Source organism: Dermacentor silvarum, chromosome 3 (assembly GCF_013339745.2).
Source record: "Dermacentor silvarum isolate Dsil-2018 chromosome 3, BIME_Dsil_1.4, whole genome shotgun sequence".
NCBI classification, from domain to species: Eukaryota; Metazoa; Arthropoda; class Arachnida; order Ixodida; family Ixodidae; genus Dermacentor; species Dermacentor silvarum.
This window is the reverse complement of record NC_051156.1, coordinates 41,459,535-41,478,393: the sequence shown is the minus strand read 5'-3', so window position 1 is coordinate 41,478,393 and position 18,859 is coordinate 41,459,535. Positions and strand designations below refer to the sequence as shown.

Below are 18,859 nucleotides of genomic sequence, written 5' to 3'. Positions count from 1 at the left end.
CTCTAACGTCATTTGATGAAATGTTCGTTCTGCCACAAACAATATATTGGCCGAACAAGAAAACCAGTGCTCTTTGAATGTTAAATAAAATGTACATCGCAAGAACTCAGGGAAGAAAATTCCGAAAGCAGACACAACTAGCATTATAGCATACTAGGTCACAATTTCGAATAAATTAAACAGGATATTCTACAATCACGTTTCTGTCTGCACAGATACATAATATATAATCGTACGTTACCCACGACTTCAGGTCATTCTAACCAACAGGTATATTCTGTTTAAAATACAGCTTTTAATTTAACTGTTAAACGAAGAATGCAACTAGCAGCCCTTCATTTTAAGTCAACTTTTATTATTTTCTGTAATTTTGTAATTAAGGTAGACCTGATGATACTACCCGTCCCAATCTATTTTCTTTCCACACACAACTTCTTAAGTAACATCGTGGTCTTTAAATTATTAAAAGCACGCCCAAAATTACGCCGAAATGTTTTTTTGCGACGGGATAAATGTTCAGAACTAGAACAGAAATTGGTGGCGTCGATCCTATTCGCTATGGGCACTTAATTTTTTTTTTACAGTTGTACAAGAGGGAAGATATTTTATTGCGATAGCAATTATATGGACACTCAAAAGCAGATTTCTGCCGTCGGCGTCGCCGTCGCCGTCGCCGTGAGGTTCCGTATGACGTCAATGGAGATGAAATCGTGGCCGCGCGCCGCCGAACGCTGTATGTGCGAGTGAAAGGGCGCGAGGGACGCGCTCTTTCACGGGGAGTGAACGCACGGCGGAGAACAAACGCGCGTTCTGCGCCGTGCTTCCTTAAGGGCTGCAGAAGTAGGCGTCTCTTTCCTCCTTTACAATCACCATATATGTAGAGCAAACGCGCCTTCTTCCGATGCGCGAGAGGCCGTGGGGGAGGGGGGGAAGGGGGAGGGAAGGGAGGCGACGTTTAGCTGCGGCACCAAGTGCCTATTTATATCAGAGGCTCCGGCAACAGTCACCAACGCCGCACGCATTTTGAGCGAACGCGGGCAAAATGCCGACGGCGTCGACAACAGTTCGGCGCGTTGCCGGTGCTGCTGCATGTCCAAGTTTATACAGCTGATAAAGCTAATATCATTACTTGGTTGAACTTGATCCACAACAAATCAGCCGGGCTGTTTCGCTCGGTGATCCGTGCTCGTAATACCGGTGCCACACGTGCAATTTCGATCCCGACTGAATTTCGATCCCGACAAATTCGATCCCGATCCTAAGTACACATTGGGACACCCGTATACGGGTGGAAATGGTGACGTGCCATGTGTTAACACATGGCCCGTCACCGTTCCACACACTTACTTAATAATACTTTCATGACGATACAACAAAAAGACTGACGGGGACTTTAAGGTTATTAGAAAAAGCTGCGCGGCATGGGTCATACTGCAACAGTACCACGTACAACGCATTTAACTGAAAAATTAAATCTTGCTTTATCACATGGCGTACAATCGCGATCTGATTGTGAAGCAAGCAGCGGCGGCGGACTCCCGGATTAATTTTGACCACCTTGTGTTATCGTGCCGATAAATACGAGTACACAAGCGCTTTTGCATTTTTCGCCATCGAATGCGGCCGCAATCGAAACCGCGACTTCGAGCTTAACAGCGCAACGCCATTGCCACTAAGCTACCGCGGCGGGTATACGGACGAGCATCAGAATACAGGAACCGGCATCCCTGTTTTAAGCGGTTGGTTGCAATTAAATTCAAGTGGTTTGATTGTGTCCAGCCTGCCCAATCTGCAATCCTGCAAGCCAGGCCGGAAATTATTCCGTTTAAACCGATGACATGTCCCACACCTTGGCGCTCGACTGAAGGCGTTATACATGAACCACAGACACCACGCATGCGCTGCACCGCCGCCGCACAAACTGTTTTGACACTGGTGCCGTGCACCACACGTGAATGAAACATTCAACTGGGACAGCCGTATGAACACACAACACGAAAGAGGTTCTCACCGAAGACAAGCGCTATCGTCGGGGCCGCTGGCGTACCGCTTCTTCCTTCGTGCACGCTTCCGCACAGCAGTCGACCGCAAACCTCCACGTCAGCCGATGCTCTGCTGTTATCCGGAATGATTGTGGCACGGACGGGGTATAAGGACATCCAACCTTTCGTCTTCTATCCTCATGACAAAAACGCGTCTCATTATTGTGCAACCGCAAACACACAGACACACGGACATCGGAGCATACCAAGCCGACAACGCGCACACGGATACCACAAAAATATGCAAAATGGCGACAAAGCAAACGCCGGCGGAAAAAAAGAAGATGCCAATGTTGCCTGTTCACTTTTTGATACGTATGAATTAAAACGTTGAAAAATAACTTTTTTATATAAGTTCTAGTATTTTTTTTTTCAAAGCAGTAAGCCTTGCACAAAGGCTCATACAATAAAATACGTTGTTCTGCGAATGTAACAAGGCTTCTTCCTTCACGCGTGGATATATCACCCGCGTTCCCTCTACGCGCCACCAGCCGCGTCCTATGCTTAGGAGAAGCATATACGACGGGACCAATTTTACGGTAATTGAACCGTATAGCAGCGCCAGCGGTCGTCGAGCGCTTTTCAGCACTCACATAAATTGGACCACACAAAAACTAAGTACACTTTATACTGACTGAGGGGCTCGCACTGAAACGTGGCGCAGTAGGGGTGGTCGAAAGTGGGGAGTTAGTTAACTTCGTTCATGTGAACATAAGTTCATTCCATGCTGCACGTTAAGTAAAAAAAATAAACGGAAAACCAATACAAAATAGTCAATGGAAAACTTATTGAGCAATGCACGATGGAAGTTTCATTGAAGTCTCGTTGTGCTGGCTCAGTGAGTGTTGAAATTCCATGTAATTTGAGGTGAATGAATGATGGTACAACGGCTCAACAACGGAAATTCAATACCCATTTTCGTAAGCGATGGGTAAACTCTGATGCATATAACTCCGGTTATTGCGTTGGTACGTGTGAAACCTCTTGATTAACTGACTTAAAACGTCTGCAAGAGTCGGCATACACATTCAACCGCGATGTCTTAACCGCAATTTCTCAACTACGATGTCCAAGACTTCATCGCCTCATGATATTGTTATGAACCATGCACCTATCTTCCGGACGAAATAGAAGAAGCATAGCAGACGAGAAAGAGGACGAGCTGTATCCTGGCCCGCCTCTTTATTGTTGCGGTGGCACTCGCTGTCACTTGTAAATATTTTACATAAAAACGTTTTGACACCACCCCGTATCAACTCTTCGGGAAGCCAGTCGGGCGCTGCGAGCCGCCAAGAAGGAATTTTCGTACCGGACCCAAAGATCAAATGAACCTTATGTCGTGTACATTCAGGACGCGTTAGCTCTGTGTCGCCGGGCTGACCACGAAATGCCTGAAGCTGACAAAGTCCGCCGCGTATCCGTTTGTTCCTCAGGCCCGTTCTTACGACGAGTCCTGCCCGGCAGAATCGTTGATCCAAGCCATCGTGCGCGAAGAGTTGGCGAACGCAGGCATTCATCCCATCTGTGCCGTTAGTCGCCCTGCGGTCAGAACTTCCTTTCGGCCTCCTCGCCCATAATCGACCTATTCCGGATACCGTGATTCGAAACCAGTGGCGCACGCACGCTGACAGTCCAGTATGTTTCAAATGCATTGCGATACGCCATATTTCCCACCAATGTCACTATCGTCGGCCGTCGCCACCTCGGCCCGCGTACGCTTACCGCACGGAAGACAGTCGGTTCTCTTCGTTTGGTGCTCGCGATGACTTCCTGCACACTGATGTTCCTCCCCGATTCCATGCTACGACCGCTCGCCATCCCCACAAAACCGGCTTTCGCGATCCGCTGTCCCGGCGAACGGCGTCGCCATACCCTCATCATCCATGTGCGGAAAACTGAATAGTGCAGCTTCCAGAGGTAATGATGAAATGGCCAACCAACCCTGAAATCCTCTGTTGACCCTGGCTGTTCGAAAAAACCCTTTGGGCGTAGAAGTGAATGGCGTACCTGTTTGGGCGCTCATGGAGACTGGGGCGCAACTATCTTTTATCAGCGCTCGCCTTTCTTCTCGTCTCCGCAAGGTTCTTACGCCGGCCACGTCGCCTGTCGTTCGCGTTGCCGACGGCGGTATCCCTTGCGTCGTTGCTATGTGCACTGCGCGTGGGAGCTGGCCACCAGACCTAAGCTCTATTCACCGTTCTACACCAGTGTCCCCATGACGCGATCGTCGGCAATGACTTCCTGAGCACCCATTTTGCCCTCATTGACTGCTCCTATGGCCTTCTACAGTTGGAACTATCTTCTGTATCCGACCTCCACACCGCGTCGCCACGGCGTTTATGTGTCGTCGAGGTTGTGGTCTACTTGTTTGTTACCTTGACGACGTCGTCATATTTTCACCCACATTCCCCAGTCATCTCCAACGACTATCGGATATTTTTCAGCTCCTTCGCAGCGCTCGGCTTCAACTACACTCTTTCAAATGCCATTTCGCACACCGAGAGTTCACAGTACTGGGTCCTCTTGTTCATGCGGCCGGTATCCGACTAGACCCTGCGAAAGTACGCGCTGTTGCCAACTTTCCAACGTCCCGTTCTTCGCAACACGTCCGCTTGTTTTTTTTTTTTTTTTTGTCGTGTTCTCTTCCTTATGTCGCTTTATGAAAGACTTTGAAGAGACAGCACGGCCACTCACATGCCTGCTCAAGAAAAGGCAGACGCCCAAGCGTCTGCCTTTTCGCAGCTCGTCGCACTACTCACTACGCCACCTGTGTTGGCTCACTTTGACGATTGTGCTCCCGCGGAAGACCGTGCAGACGCCAGTGGCCATGGCATTGGCACTGTTCTAGCTCAATGTCAATATGGTCAGGACTGTGTTAATGCGTATGCGAGCCGTCTTCTTTCCACCGCTGCGCGGAATTATTCGATTACGGAGAGAGATTGCCTCGCTTTTGTTTGGGGCGTCACAAAATTTCGCCCTTATCTGTATACAGAACTTTTACCTTCGTCAATGACCATCACGCTCTCTGCTGGCTATCTTCGCTCAACGATCCCACGGGTCGCCTTGGACGCTCGGAATTACAACTTCAAGAATATTCATATGCGGTCATCTACAAATCTGGCCGTTTGCATCGAGATGCCGACGGCCTTTCCCAATACCCGTCGACCAACCGGAACCTGCACCGAGCGACAAAAGTCCTTGTGTGCTTGTCATTTCCGAACTCTTCAACATTACTGCTGAACAACGCCGTAACCCGGTCCTACGCAAGGTTATCAACCGTCTCAACTCCCAAGTTCGGGCGAGGCTCCTGGACGAGCTGCAGCTTCTCACGGCAGGACCAGGCACCCCAGAGAGGCTCCCCCTTCTGCGGCAGACCGGCACGATTGATCCTCCTCGGGACGCCACGTCAGCACTCTTGAAGGAGTTGGGACGCGTCCCGACGCTAGGCCTAGGCAGGTAGGCCTAAGCTACGGCGACCGCCGTTGCGGACGAGCCGACGAGCTCATCACCGACGAAGCACCAGCGAGCTCCCTACTGGTAAAGAGACGACGCGCCGACAACAAGGCAAAAGCGACTATAGCATCAACGAGTACACCTACTGCTGGAGAAAAGGGACCGACGAGCCTCGGACTCGGACAAACGTGCAACGACGAACGCAGCAAGGTGACTCTTTGTTTGTAGCGTCTCAGAGATAAGACAGGGTTGCCTGACTTTGAAGAGTTAGCCGCCACGGACGCGCATAGGCGCCAAGTAGAATGTTTTGTACATTAGGTTTTGTACTTTAGTTTGTATTTTGGATCATGCCTCTTTCCGCCTTTGTGCTACACGATATTTTACATCGTGGCACTTTGCTTCCTGATGGCCCTGAGCTCTTGTGATTCCAGCACAACTCCGCTCGACTGTTCTTACCCAGCTTCATGATGCGCCAACAACGGGTCACCTCGGCGTTTCACGCACGTACGATCGCGCACTCCGTCGGTTCTACTAGCAAGGCATGTCTCACTCGGTGCACCGTTACGTGGCCTCTTCTGACATTTGTCAGCGCCAGAAAAAGCCGCCGCTTCCATCTGCTGGCCACCTTGAGCATCTCGATGTTCCATATGAGCCGTTTCATCGCCTTGTCCTTGCCTTACTTGGTCCGTTTCCTCTGTCTGTCTCAGGAAACAGATGGGTCGCCATCGCTACAGACTATGCGACGCGGTTCGCGATCAGCCGTGCTCTTCCCACAAGCTTCCCGACCGACAATACGGACTTCTTACTTCATAACGTCATTCTGCAGCATGGTCCACCTCGGCAACTCCAAACTGACCGGGGCAGACAGTTTCTTTCAAGTTGATCGAGGACATTCTACGGTCTTGCTCGACGCAACAAAAATTGTGAGGACGCTTAAGCTTCGCATTTAAGAGTGGAACGCGATAGCATTTAAACATCTCCCACTGCTACTTAGGGGTACGGTTGTTAGATGGGTAGGTGTGCCATCCGCCGGGCTCGAAGAGTAGTTCAACGCTTCTCCGCATCATGACGACAACATTGGCGCTGTGGTCGGAGGTTTGTCGCAGGCGGCGCGCGTAGTCTGCTGCTGCGGCCACATTACATTGGAACTGCGGTATATTTACCATCGTATTTAAACTGAAAACCACATTCACGGTGACTTCATAGAAGGTTCCAAATTTTTGAAGGCAGCAGAGCTCTGTCACTTGCGAAGGTAACGTACTTGTCTTTTCCGTCCCCTGTTTGTTTCCCCGTTTGAGGTCCAAGAATATAAGAACTACTAACGCTGTTTAGTACGGTAAACACGTTAGGCTTAATTCTACCAGAAGAAGCACACATTCTTCATGGACAAAATAGCCCTTTATCAGTTCTAAAACGAGAAAGGCGAAGTATGCTTTGCGGAACAGATGTATACAGTAGCATGTAGGGTTGTACGCGAACGTGCAGGCGTATTCTTATACCACGGAATGCGCAAGAGAAATGATTTGGCTTGAAGAGATGTAAAACACAATGGCATAAATATTGATATTCGTACGGCTAAAATCCTTTGGTTCAATTTCCTTGACTGTATCGGGGTTGTTATAAATTTATAAAATATATTATATACTTGTTCGTAATGAAAAAAAAATGTTATTACGTTGTTCGATTATGTATGATGAGAGCAGTACCTTGCAGCATAAAAAATATTAGTTTGGACTCGTGAAAATTGTATATATGTATATTTGAAAGAAATAATAATTTAGGTAATTCTTCGATCACACACGCAAACCATGCAGCAACACCAAGCGTTTATTGCAACTATAGCTTTTAAAGGAAACACTGCACTGCATCACAGCGCTCAAAATGCCTGTAGCGTAGCGTAAGGTGCTTTCTCTTTTCTGGAGTACGCCACAATCCGTACGGCGTACGCCGAGCCAAGTTTTGGTCGTCACAAGGAAGTGCAGGTGAGTAATGTGTTAGCTTGATGATGCTGTTCGTAATCTCGGTATTATGCTTGTCACAACCGATGACTCCTGAACGCTTGAGCTGGCGAAAGGAAAAAAAATGCCAGCGGCAGGGCATATCTTGCCAGTCGTTGTGTTGTAAACCGCGGCCGCTGCACTTGAAGCTGCTTTTTTGCACGCACAAAGATTTCGTCGGCCGTCTTTCAGCAGGTTTATTTCTTCACTTGTCTACAAATACTCATTCTTCACCTGTAGCACACGTACGCTACATCTTCATTCGCATCCTATTTGCTTGGAGCATTTGTATACGTTTGGCCAATGCCTCTAGAGGAGGCATTGGTTTGGCTCGCTGTCTCTTCCGGATTATTTCAACGGCCGACATGCCGTTGGAGTCTCGCTTGTTGTTTTTCGAGGAATTTTCTTCAATATGTAAGGCGCAGCGCCGGGTAGCACCGAAGGAATAGTGTCACTCATTAGCCACACATACGCCATCGGAACCTGCACAATCTTCCTGCCGGTCATACGCTCGATGACATGCTCAATGGAGTGGCGCTGGCGGTTGAACTGATGTTGGACTAATGCGGTTGAAGCATTTTTTCAGCACGGCGAAGGGCAAGCTCACGTCTCTCGGAAAGTTCTGGGTCTCAGCGCATCGAAACCAATGATTCTTTCGCGCGTGGCTTGCATGTTTGTAGGCCAACTTACAATTCGGCACAAAGCAAGTAGTGCCCTTCCGGCTTGTTTTCTTCTGTGCAGGAACACTTTCACACTGTCCCGTAGTCTCACGAGCTTGTTATTCACGAATATCCCCACAGCATTAACTTCGCTCCTTAAACGTCTAAGGAAATTACAGCAACTCGGAGCTCTATTGTGACTGCGAGCGCGGCGCTCCGTGCCGTGAGCGTGTTAACAGACGATATAATTGACCGCTTTTTAAAATTACTCAACGCAACAAGTAACATCGCACTGTTAAGCACTCTCTTAACATAATTTAACCATTTTTCTTTCAGCTTTTACTATGAAAACCTGTTATTTTAAATATAAAACGCGCGCAATAACAACACTCTCAGTAGCAGACGACGCGCGCTTCGCGGCAAACCTCTGACTGCAGCGCCACTGCTGCCGTCATGATGCGGAGAAGCAATGAACTTCGGCCACACCTACCATCGGCACACCTACCGATCTAGCCGCCGTATCATGGTTCCCGACGACTGCAGCTTATGCAACCGCAATGGTTACTGGCAAACACTGGCTGCGAACGCTATGCTCGTTGGCAAGCTTTCTGGTGGAAACACGGCCTCTTGCGTGGGCCTATCCCGGAGATAGTGCACCACCACGCCAAACAAATTACATAATTTTCAGGTTTCGTACTTGTTTCGCACTTTTAATATTTCAGTCTGTGAAGTTTTAACATAAAAGGCATGCGCTGTGGGTGTTTTGTTTCATGACATTTGTTTGTGGATTGTCATTCTCAAAATTCCGAGGAATAGCTTTGCCAAGAATGCAAGACGAGGTATGAGCAACATTAATGATAGAATGGTGTAGTATGGGGATGATTTTCTCGGCCGAGGGCGCCAATGCCGACGCCGACGCCGGATTTTCTGCGACACGGGGCCCTAAACGCTATCGCGGTAAAAACTGACTACGGCCTACCATCCACAGACCAATAGCTTGACGGATCAACTAGACCAAACAATTGCCGACCTGTTGGCAATGTATGTGTGCGCCGGCCACCAGAGTTGGGACACTGCATTGCATTTTGTGAGATTTGCGTATAACACGTCAGGATCTGAGACCGCTGGTTATTCGCCGTTCTTTCTCTTATTCGGCCAAAATCCTACGTGCCCATGGACACGTTGGTGCCTTCTTCCGCGGGCCCCGGTACCGAGTATCGAGTACCGAGTACCGTGCTGACCATGCACGTCAAGTTGTCCTCATTCGATTCAGCGAGTCGCATATCGTCCGGCAATCTCGACACAACAACCATCACAGGACTACCCACTTTGGGTCTCTCGTCCTCCTCTGGTCCCCAGCGTGCTGTGTCCGGCTTCCTGAAAAGCTGCTGTTCTCGTACACCGGCCCATATCGAGTATACCGCCAAGTGACCGACGTAACGTACGAAATCGCTCCATTGTGTTGGTCCCCATCGGCTCAACCCCGCACCGACATCGTGCACGCCACCGCCTGAAGCCCTACCATGTCCCAGACACTGATTAACCCTGTGTGTGCTGTAAATCTTTTCTGTGCCGTAGTACTTCGACTGCACCGAGTGGGTGCTTTCGCCGCCGGGGGGTAATGTTATGAGCCATGCACCTATCCTGTGAACGAAATAGAAGTAGCATAGCAGACGAGAAAAAGGATTAGCTGTATTCCGGTCCGCCTCTTTGTTGTTGTGGTGCCACTCGCTGTCACTTGTAAATATTGTACAGAAATCATTTTATTTTGATAGCAATTACATGGACACTCCAAGGGGATTTCTGCCGTTGGCGTCACCGTCGCCGTCGCCTTGAGGTTCCGTGTAAAGGCAAAGGGCGATAAAATCGTCGCCGCATGCCGTATGCTGTATGTGCGAGTGGAAGTGCGCGAGGGACGCGCGCTTTCACGGTGAGCGAGCACACGGCCGAGAGCAAACGCGACGTCTTCTGTCGTGCGAAACGCCTTGGGGGGTTTGGAGGGAGAGAGGGGAGGCGACGTTTAGCTGCAGCACCAAATGTGTATCTTGCGACCGGGCGCAGGTGAACTGGCGACTCAATCTCCCACGCGAAAGGAGGACAGTGGGAAGGCAACGCGGGAGGTGGGAGGTTGCGGCTTATAGTCTGCCAGCAACTGCGTACTTGTACATTGCGCGGCTGCGCGCTGTCGCACCCACCCTATCTTGAAAGCGATCTTCACAAGGCTCTTACCTTTATATGCGCTGTGCTTTCGCCGCTAGGTTTCCGTTGAAGAGATAGACGACACGAATCTTCACTTGTTGCCGCAACGCTTGCTCACGCCAGCGTTTTGACAGTGGTTGTCTGCGGCCATCGTGTGATCTGTTGATGTGTGCTCGTACGCGCTGACACCATGCTTGTTAATTCAGTTAGTATGCGAATATCTCCAAGTTTGTGCAGCCGATAAAACTACTATCATTACTATGTCTACTAATTTGCTATCGCAATTGATGCTTCGCCTTTCGGGCCAAACTGCTTCATGTCAGGGCGTGCCAGTGTCAAAATAAGTGCGGCGTCATGAATTAGCAGTTAAATAAAATTATGAGCTTTTAAGTGCCAAAACCACGATCTGATTATGAGGCACGCCGTAGTGAGGGACTCCAGAAATTTTGACCACCTGGGATTCTTTAACGTGCACCTAAATCTAAGTACAGGGGTGTTTTGGCATTTCGCCCCCATCGAAATGCGGCTCCCGTGGCCGGGATTCGATCCCGCGGCCTGGTGCTCAGCAGCCCAACACCATAGCCTCATGAATTAGCAGTGCTTGTACAGTTGGTTTGTTTGTTTCAAATTCCATGTACAGGATGTACTCTGAAACCTTTGCCGTTGGATATTTGCCCTTGCGGAATCAGTAGAGTGTATATTAGGCTCATCTGTGAATATAGTAGGTCTGCCGTAGGCTTCACCAAGTAAACACTTTCTTTTGGTGCCTGGAAAGTGAATGAAAAGTCCGTGCTTACCAGCTCTTTTACTTATTTCCTGTGTCGAGTACTCTCATTGGGCGATTAAATTTTATCATAATTCGCTGTAGCGCTGCCACCGTAGTATGCCTGGTCTTCTGGGGATCTAATGATATTGCTTCGGCTACTGATGTTGCTCTACTCGTCAACGGCTAGTAAAAGGTCATTGCGAGCGTCTTTCAGTGACTGGAGGAGTTCGTATAATCTCAAATGTAGCATCAGCATCATGATGAGATGCTGATAATTATTCGTCACTGGAAGAAAGACCAGTGCCACGATTGATGATTCCCGCAGGTCGCGGTCGGCGCGTTGCAAGAGCAAACGTTTCTCGTTGAAGTAGTCAGTAACAGATACTTCTTGGTTCTAGAATTCAGTGACCTTTTCCCAGCATTCTATGCCTTTCTAAGTGAAGGCCGCAGAAAGCTAGCTCACCATAGAATCCATAGTACACCTGTTTTGATCGGCAAGCGCAACTCGAACCGCATTTCGTAGACGGCGCATATTAAAGATGTGATCACAGTCCGTGATCCAGTTGTTCTGCGAGCGTGCATATTCATAAAAGTAAGGCCACGTTCATGGACGTGATAACGTACCACCAAAACGTTCTGGCTTGATAAGGTCTTCCATTTTCTGTGTTGTCCATGTAAGTGTCGATGACAATATAGACGAAATCGCTCGTTGTCGCTGCGCTTGCTGTTGCAGATTTCCCAAAAGGTGCTGTATGAGGTGGCCGGTTGATCGAGTTTAGCTTTTACGCAGGGTTTGTCTACTGAAACTATTGATTCAACATTTGAAGTTAGTCAGACGCATACTCACTCTGACTGACCCAACAGAGTCGAGTTTCTCTAGCGCTGAATTGGCTATATCGGCTAAAAAGACCATGAAGTCCGCTGTGATGGCCTTTTCAGGTAACTTGACGGCATATATCCATCTTCCTCTTTATTCATCACCAGTGGACGACCATCTTCATGCCGGGTGAGGGTAAATGACACCGACATGGTTTAAAACTTTCAATGCGCCGAAACGTAACAGTCTATATTCAATCCTAATTACTCTATATAGCTGCCCCTTCTTCCCCATCAATTGCTTTGGTCTCTTCTGTGCGCTTCTTCCTTTTCTTTCATGAGTGTTATGTGTCATTCGTCTTTTTTCAGCACGATTCCTGACAGTTACATCGCTAGAGATTACAACCTCGCCTTCAATGAAGCGTCTCCATGAACATTTTAGATTGGAAATTTTAAGGTGGAGTAATAAATTCAAGCGAGTACTAGTTTTACATTGCCTGTATTTACTGTCTTGACTAAATACCTGTCGCAAAATACGACACAGAGTTAGTGTTGCAATGAAAATACCTTACAAATGTGCAAAACAACATTTACACGCGCCCCTTATAGTTTCCTTAATCATTGCCTAGAGACTCTCTACAGGCAACCACCGTCAAGAGAGCGTATATTTTTCATACAGGAAACAAACAAATTATTGGCTTGCAGTGCGTCGTGACGTCTGTATCACCAGTGCGAACGGCCTCTCTACAATGTATATATGGCTAATCTTGCTAACTATGACTTTTTTGCAGATGAAGTCGTTTTGTTAGGAGAAGCGGCAGATCTGGAAGTTTAAAAGGGAAGCATAATTAACATCACCTTATTGTTTGTCCCACTTAGGGTCGAAGCACTCTCCTAGCGAACTTCTATGACCCCAGTCCTGCAATAGTTGTACTCACAAGTTGTACTCACAAATTTCCTAACCTCATCCCACCCCCTAATTAACTGCCATCCTCGAGTGCACTTCCCTTGTCTCGGCACCATCCTGTAACTCTGATAGAGCACCAGTGAAAAGACAAAGCACGTAACTGAATCGTCACCGAGTCAAATCAGCGCGTACAGCGCGTCGTAATTGCAGCCTCCGCGATCAACTTCAGAAACATTTTCAGAGCTAATTGCGGAGGCCACGCTCCGCTGTGCTGAGTACGGTGAACGCCACCTAAGTGGCGTTGGTAGTGCTTCTTGATGCCAGCGTCCCTTCGAATGCTGGCATCGAGGCGTCGTAGTGCTGAGACCACCGAAGCGTTCACTGTCGGTGCGCGTTAGTGTCATAATGCAGTACTTCTCTTTTCTGCTCGTAGGCGGCGGCACCGCCCCGAGCAAGAGCGCGGGTACACGGAGGAGTGTTAGATATATAAGGCGCGTCTGTGTAGCTCTCTGCAAATGCGTTTGTGGCGCAATGGGTTAAACGCTCGGCGATCTATCGTCGCGGACCGAGAGGTCGTGGGTTCGATTTCCAAATTTTGCATGTTTGTGGAACTTTTTCTTCTGGTTTCTTTCTTTGTATTATGTTCTATGACGTATTTCCGTGACGGAAATACGTCAGTGAAGTCTTGGTGGACCCCGGCATAAAACACTTTCGTGTTAAAAGTACGCATGTAAAGATTCTGCTACCTACCTATCCTACCCCAAGCCATCTTCACGCGCTCGTGAAAAACAGCTGTGCACAATAACGGGCCAACGATAAGCCGCGCAATCATCATAGGTTGCAGACAGCGCTACTTCCAGAGGAGGGAGCCCGATATTCTTATGATTGATGCCAGTTATGACTCAAAAATCAACTTACCTTTTTGGGGCTAGTTCTTGCTCTTTCTTAGAGGCAAACTTGGGGTTCGCAGTGTAGCAAAGACCCTGCAGATAAGGGAGAAAATACAAAATGTTTGTTCATAATCGCAAGAACAAAGACAGGAGCGATGCAGGCTGTCTTCCCCAATAACTTTTTGAAAGAAGATTGTAGTTATTCTGTCACTAAAAAAATGGAGGACGCTTAAGCTTCGCCTTTAAGAGTGGAACGCGACAGGGTTATCGGGCTCCGTTCGCATCACATTTTTCTTTATCAGTACGCTTCGCTGCAACACACAACATGGGAAAGCCAGCTTACACTGATCCCCTTAAAGCCGGCTTCAGATTTAAACCGAAATGCATTGCTTGAAAGACTATTTTTAAAGGAGAAATTTAAGCCGTCTTATGTCAAAATGTGAAGGCCCTAGGACCTTTTTTATTATGTTATTAATTGTTTGCTGTTGCCCCGAGGCGCGCTCGTGTCCAAAATTTACAAAGGCTCGGTTTTCAACATTCCGCTCAATGTTCCCTAGAACCTAAGTACAGCGAAACAACATCAAAACTGGAGGACGGTTAGGCTTCGCCTTTAAGAGTGGAACCTGATAGTATTGAAAGATCCCTGACTGCTTATCAGGCTTTTTTTCTCGTATATTCAAATTACAATGCGATGCTATCACGCCTGTAGGGTGTGTGGTTAGGTTGTACTTTACAATTTTTCTGACGGATCTTACTTTGAGAAATTCAATTTTGGTTCACTAACGCCTTGCGCCACGCGGAGGGCCTGTGTGATGGGGGTGGTTCGGGATGATGTAGTTCAGCATGATTATTTCCGCCAGACGCTGATGGCTTAACGCCTACGCTGAAGCCGACGCCGGATTCTGTGCGACATGGGGCTCTCAACGTTATCGCGTTAAAATGAAAATGCTCATATTGTTCCACCACATTACTACTTTTATGGGAACAATCGCACTAATAGAAATGGGACAGCCACCAGCAGTAATTACGGTGGTCCGCCGCGTTCGTCCTTCGCGAAACATACTATTAAAACACGACAGACTAAAGAACGAGTGATTTGCTCAAGCTGTCTAGTGTCCGCGCGCACACTTTCATGTACATATCAGGGTGATTCATGGACTACAGAGCCAGAGCCACGGCTTTTCTTCTAAGCTGTTAGCATTTTAAAAGAGTAATCGCAACCACCCTCCAATGAAGCCATTAGCATTGCGTCCACTTGAATCACTCGTAGCATTTCCAGGAGGGAAAAGAAACAGAAAAGGAACACCGAAGATCGGCATTTCTAAATTTTCGTGTTGACCAAGTGCAGTGTGACAACTTATGAACTGTGTTAATTTTGTTTCAAAAACTGTTCTAACATTGTATTGAATGAAGCCTGGAACTCATATTTAGACATTTCCCTGGAAAACGCTGCAGTTATGTTTCACGTTTAAGAATTTAGAGGTATGACGTACGAAGCAATTCACTCAATAATATCTGTCAGGTGCTTACAAATGTGTGCATCAAATAGATGGTTAAAGCTGAATATTTGTAATGAATTTTCTGGCACGAGGACCATATGTACTTAAAAAGTTCCAGGGGCATGGTAATTGTTTCTCAATGGTATAGTCACTGAGTTTTAAAGGGTAGACGTGACACAACTCTATAGAGCGCTATACAACATTCGCTGCAAAGTCTGTGAAACGTGTATATTTCAACTATGATAGTGACACGTGAGGTGTGACATATGCTATGGGCACAAAAGGTATGCAGCAGGGGATGATAGGGGATGATATACCAAAACGTGGGCCAGTTCAGTTGATTTAGCTCACAGAGCCATTTCCGAGCTTTGTAATGCGCGGTTTGTCCTCCTTGTTATGGTCCTGAAAATCAAACCATTCTTTCACCGCTAATTGTGCCATGTAAGCTGGAGTTGTGTCCATGGCCTCTTGCCAGATGCTGCTGGATGCCTGCTCTTGTGAGCAGTCTGTTCGCGGTAAAGGCCTCGTCGTAGGAGGTGCAGCCTTGGATCACGCTAGCCTGGAAGTCAATATATCATTCCTCACGTGATGCCTTCCATCACGGTCAGTGGCCTTTATATCCACTAGGCCGCTGGTTCTTGAATAATGGCAGAGCGGTGCCTGCCGCGTTCGCCCTAGGAGCTCTAGGAATAACCTAGAGCCCACGCTGTGGTGGCCAAGAAGACGCCATCGGCCGCTGTGACGCTGCGTCCTTGGGTATGGTACATCGACATAACTAGAGCACTCCACAATTGACAAGTGCTTTACTGCTTTCTTGAAAGAGATGTTTTCCTAGATACAACCATGATAATGATGATCACATGGTTGCATCTATGTACGTCTGTAATCGTTTTCCCGCCTACCTAGGTCACGGGGTAGTCCATGGTCACGTGGGTAGTGCAATTATGTCCTGTGCTGGGGTAACAGTGTTCGAAACCAACCATCGGACCAACTTGAGTCACTAAGTATGTGCTAATACCTACATAGACACCGTTCTTCAACGAAACTTCTTTCAGGCGGACAGGGGTCACTGCAGATGGGGGACTGGCTAGGGACCGCTGATGGTAGAACGTTTTGACGCGGGCTTGGAACACTGCGTATCACTCGGTATATGCTGGTGATCAATGACCGTCTCTGTCGCCAACTTGGTTATCTAAACATGTAACATGAGGAATGCGCTGCTCTACTATGACAAAATATTACCTGAAATTCCTCCAATGTTGAGCGGAATGAAACCCAGGTCACAAGGGTTCCTCCAAGACAGTAACCCGACGCTTTTGCAGACTACGCCACAATTGAACTGGTTATGTGACGTTTTCAATGAACTTCTCTTACGTCAACGCCTTAGCAAGATTCGTATTGAATGCACTGGATATGTGCGTTTTTGAGTGAACCTGTCGCTAACTTTGCTCACTGAGCATGTGCCACTGGGTGTGCGGCAAGCGAGGGAACAATTCTTAGCGTTCGCAGACACCGGCGCACCACGCTTTTCGTTTCGAATGCATACGCGGACTTCTCGGTCATGCCACTAGGCGTTTCTAGTGGCATGGCCATCTATCTAGCGGTATTACGTATCTAGAAACAAGCGCGAGAGAGAATCCCGGTTGTCGCGTAACACGTTTCTATGCTTTCGCACGCACCGGCGGGGCTTGTATTTCGCAGGCTGCGTGCAGGCTTCGCGTTACTGCCGCCAGATGACGCCGAGTGCTCTTATGAAAGCTTAAAAGAGGAGTCGATCCCGCTGCCATACATACCTCATACATAACTTAGGTTGTGTACCTATGTTGATTCTGTGCTCACGCATTACAGTCGACCATCATCGTTATATGGGTTCTGCCGACTCTTTTACTAACTTCATTTTAACGAATGTTTATTTATCTTATGGTGCTCTAGAAGTCCTCATGCTGCCTTATTTTAACGAATGTGGTCAAAAAGTGGCAGCCAAATATCCATATCCTCGTTTAATTGCCTGTAACTTATGCTCCCAAGCAGCTGGAATTCGTTCAAGAATTCGTATGGCGTCACACTTTTTAATGCGCTTTATATTGTTGGGGTACTTTGCGTACTGTGATGGCGGTATGCATCTATGTAGGTAAGCATCTATCTGTATATTTTTGTTTATATGTATATTTGTTTGCAGCTGTATGTGCCACTGAGTGTGCCGCACACGAGATAGCAATTATCAGCGTCCGCAAGCACCTGCAGTGCCACTAGGTGGTGAAGCGTGTCCACAAAGAAGCGCGATAGATGAGACTGGTTTCTTCATGACGCGTTTCTGAGCGTTCACGTGCACCGGTGCGCCTTGCACTTCGGAGGCCAAGTGAAGACTTCGTGGTGGCTTACTGAGTGTTTTTAGGAAAGCGAAAAAAATGAATCCGTTGATGCATAGCTCGTTTCAATGGTGGCAATACTTTGTGTCGCTATATTGATTGAATGATTTTTTATTTTTATTTATTTAATTTCAATATACTGCCGACCTTCTCGGTCCAAGCAGGAGTGGTACATCGGATAAACGCATTAGCGTCGACAATCATGGTGGCATGGGTTTCGCGTCAGTTTTAATGGGGTAGCATTCTTAGGGTACATCACGCATTTTCTGTACGCTATGTATGTATGTTTATATGTTTGTATCTACTTTTTTTGCCGCCTACCTGGGTCATTGGGCAGTGTGTGGTCTAATAGGTAACGCATCGGGCTGCTGTTTTGAGGGAACATGGTTCCAAACCAATCATCGCACCAACATGGGTGAGTGCGTACATGTCAATGTGTAAATACGTGCTGCTTTTACATCGTAAGCTGTTATGGACTCATTCCGATAGCCGTTTCGATTCGCGATGGTGTCCGCTGACGCCGCCGCCATCGTTGGTGACCTGCCGTAACCGCTATAGCCGTAAATGCGAAAAAAAGTACCCGATTCCCAACGGGATCGAACCCACGCCCGCTGCGTGGGAGTCAGATACTCTACTTGCTATCGGGTAGGGGAAAATGCCCTATAAATGCTCCCCAGGCAGGCGCGCTGGCGCATACGACCCGAGCCTCCGCCAATGTGGTGGCGCTATCTAGGTAAGGCACCTGCAAACGCTTCGTGCGCAGGCGCAGCCGACGCGATGCGATTCAGACAAGACGCGAAATCAACGCGATCCACAGCTGCTTGAGCCTCCGCCAGCATGGTGGCGACATCTAGTTAAGGTGCCTGCAAACGCAGCGTGCCCGACATGTAAATTGAAGTTGTAAGGCTTCATCGGGCTCGGCAGACTGCTGTGCAGAGAGCATTGCAAGCCGCAGCTCGCCGGCGACGCCGGGCGGACAGTTCAAATCGTCCTCGTCAAAACGAGGCAGAGAGACTTTGCTGCGAAAAACTGAAGCGCATGGTGCCGAAATTGGAGCTACTCTTGAGCTACTCCACCAGCTTACGCGTGTGCCGCGCAGGCCTGTGACTTTTTTACTAAACTTCTTTTACACCGACATGGGTCACTATAGATTGGTTATGTGCCACTGGGAATGTGCCGCTCTACAAAGACAAAAAAGATACCCTAAACTTCTCCGATATTGCATACAATCAAACTAGCATCAAAATGGTTCTTCAAGGACG

At 48.0% G+C, this 18,859-nt stretch overlaps 1 protein-coding gene across 1 annotated transcript in view; it reads right to left on the bottom strand.

Moving 5' to 3' along the window:
• The window catches only part of LOC119445412 (uncharacterized), a 67,354-nt gene that overhangs the window by 15,221 nt on the left and 33,274 nt on the right, over positions 1 to 18,859 (bottom strand). Inside the window, exon 3 of the mRNA XM_037709703.2 lies at positions 13,758 to 13,822. Coding sequence (XP_037565631.1) covers positions 13,758 to 13,822 — 65 coding nt within the window. The remainder of the gene's footprint in view (positions 1 to 13,757; positions 13,823 to 18,859) is intronic.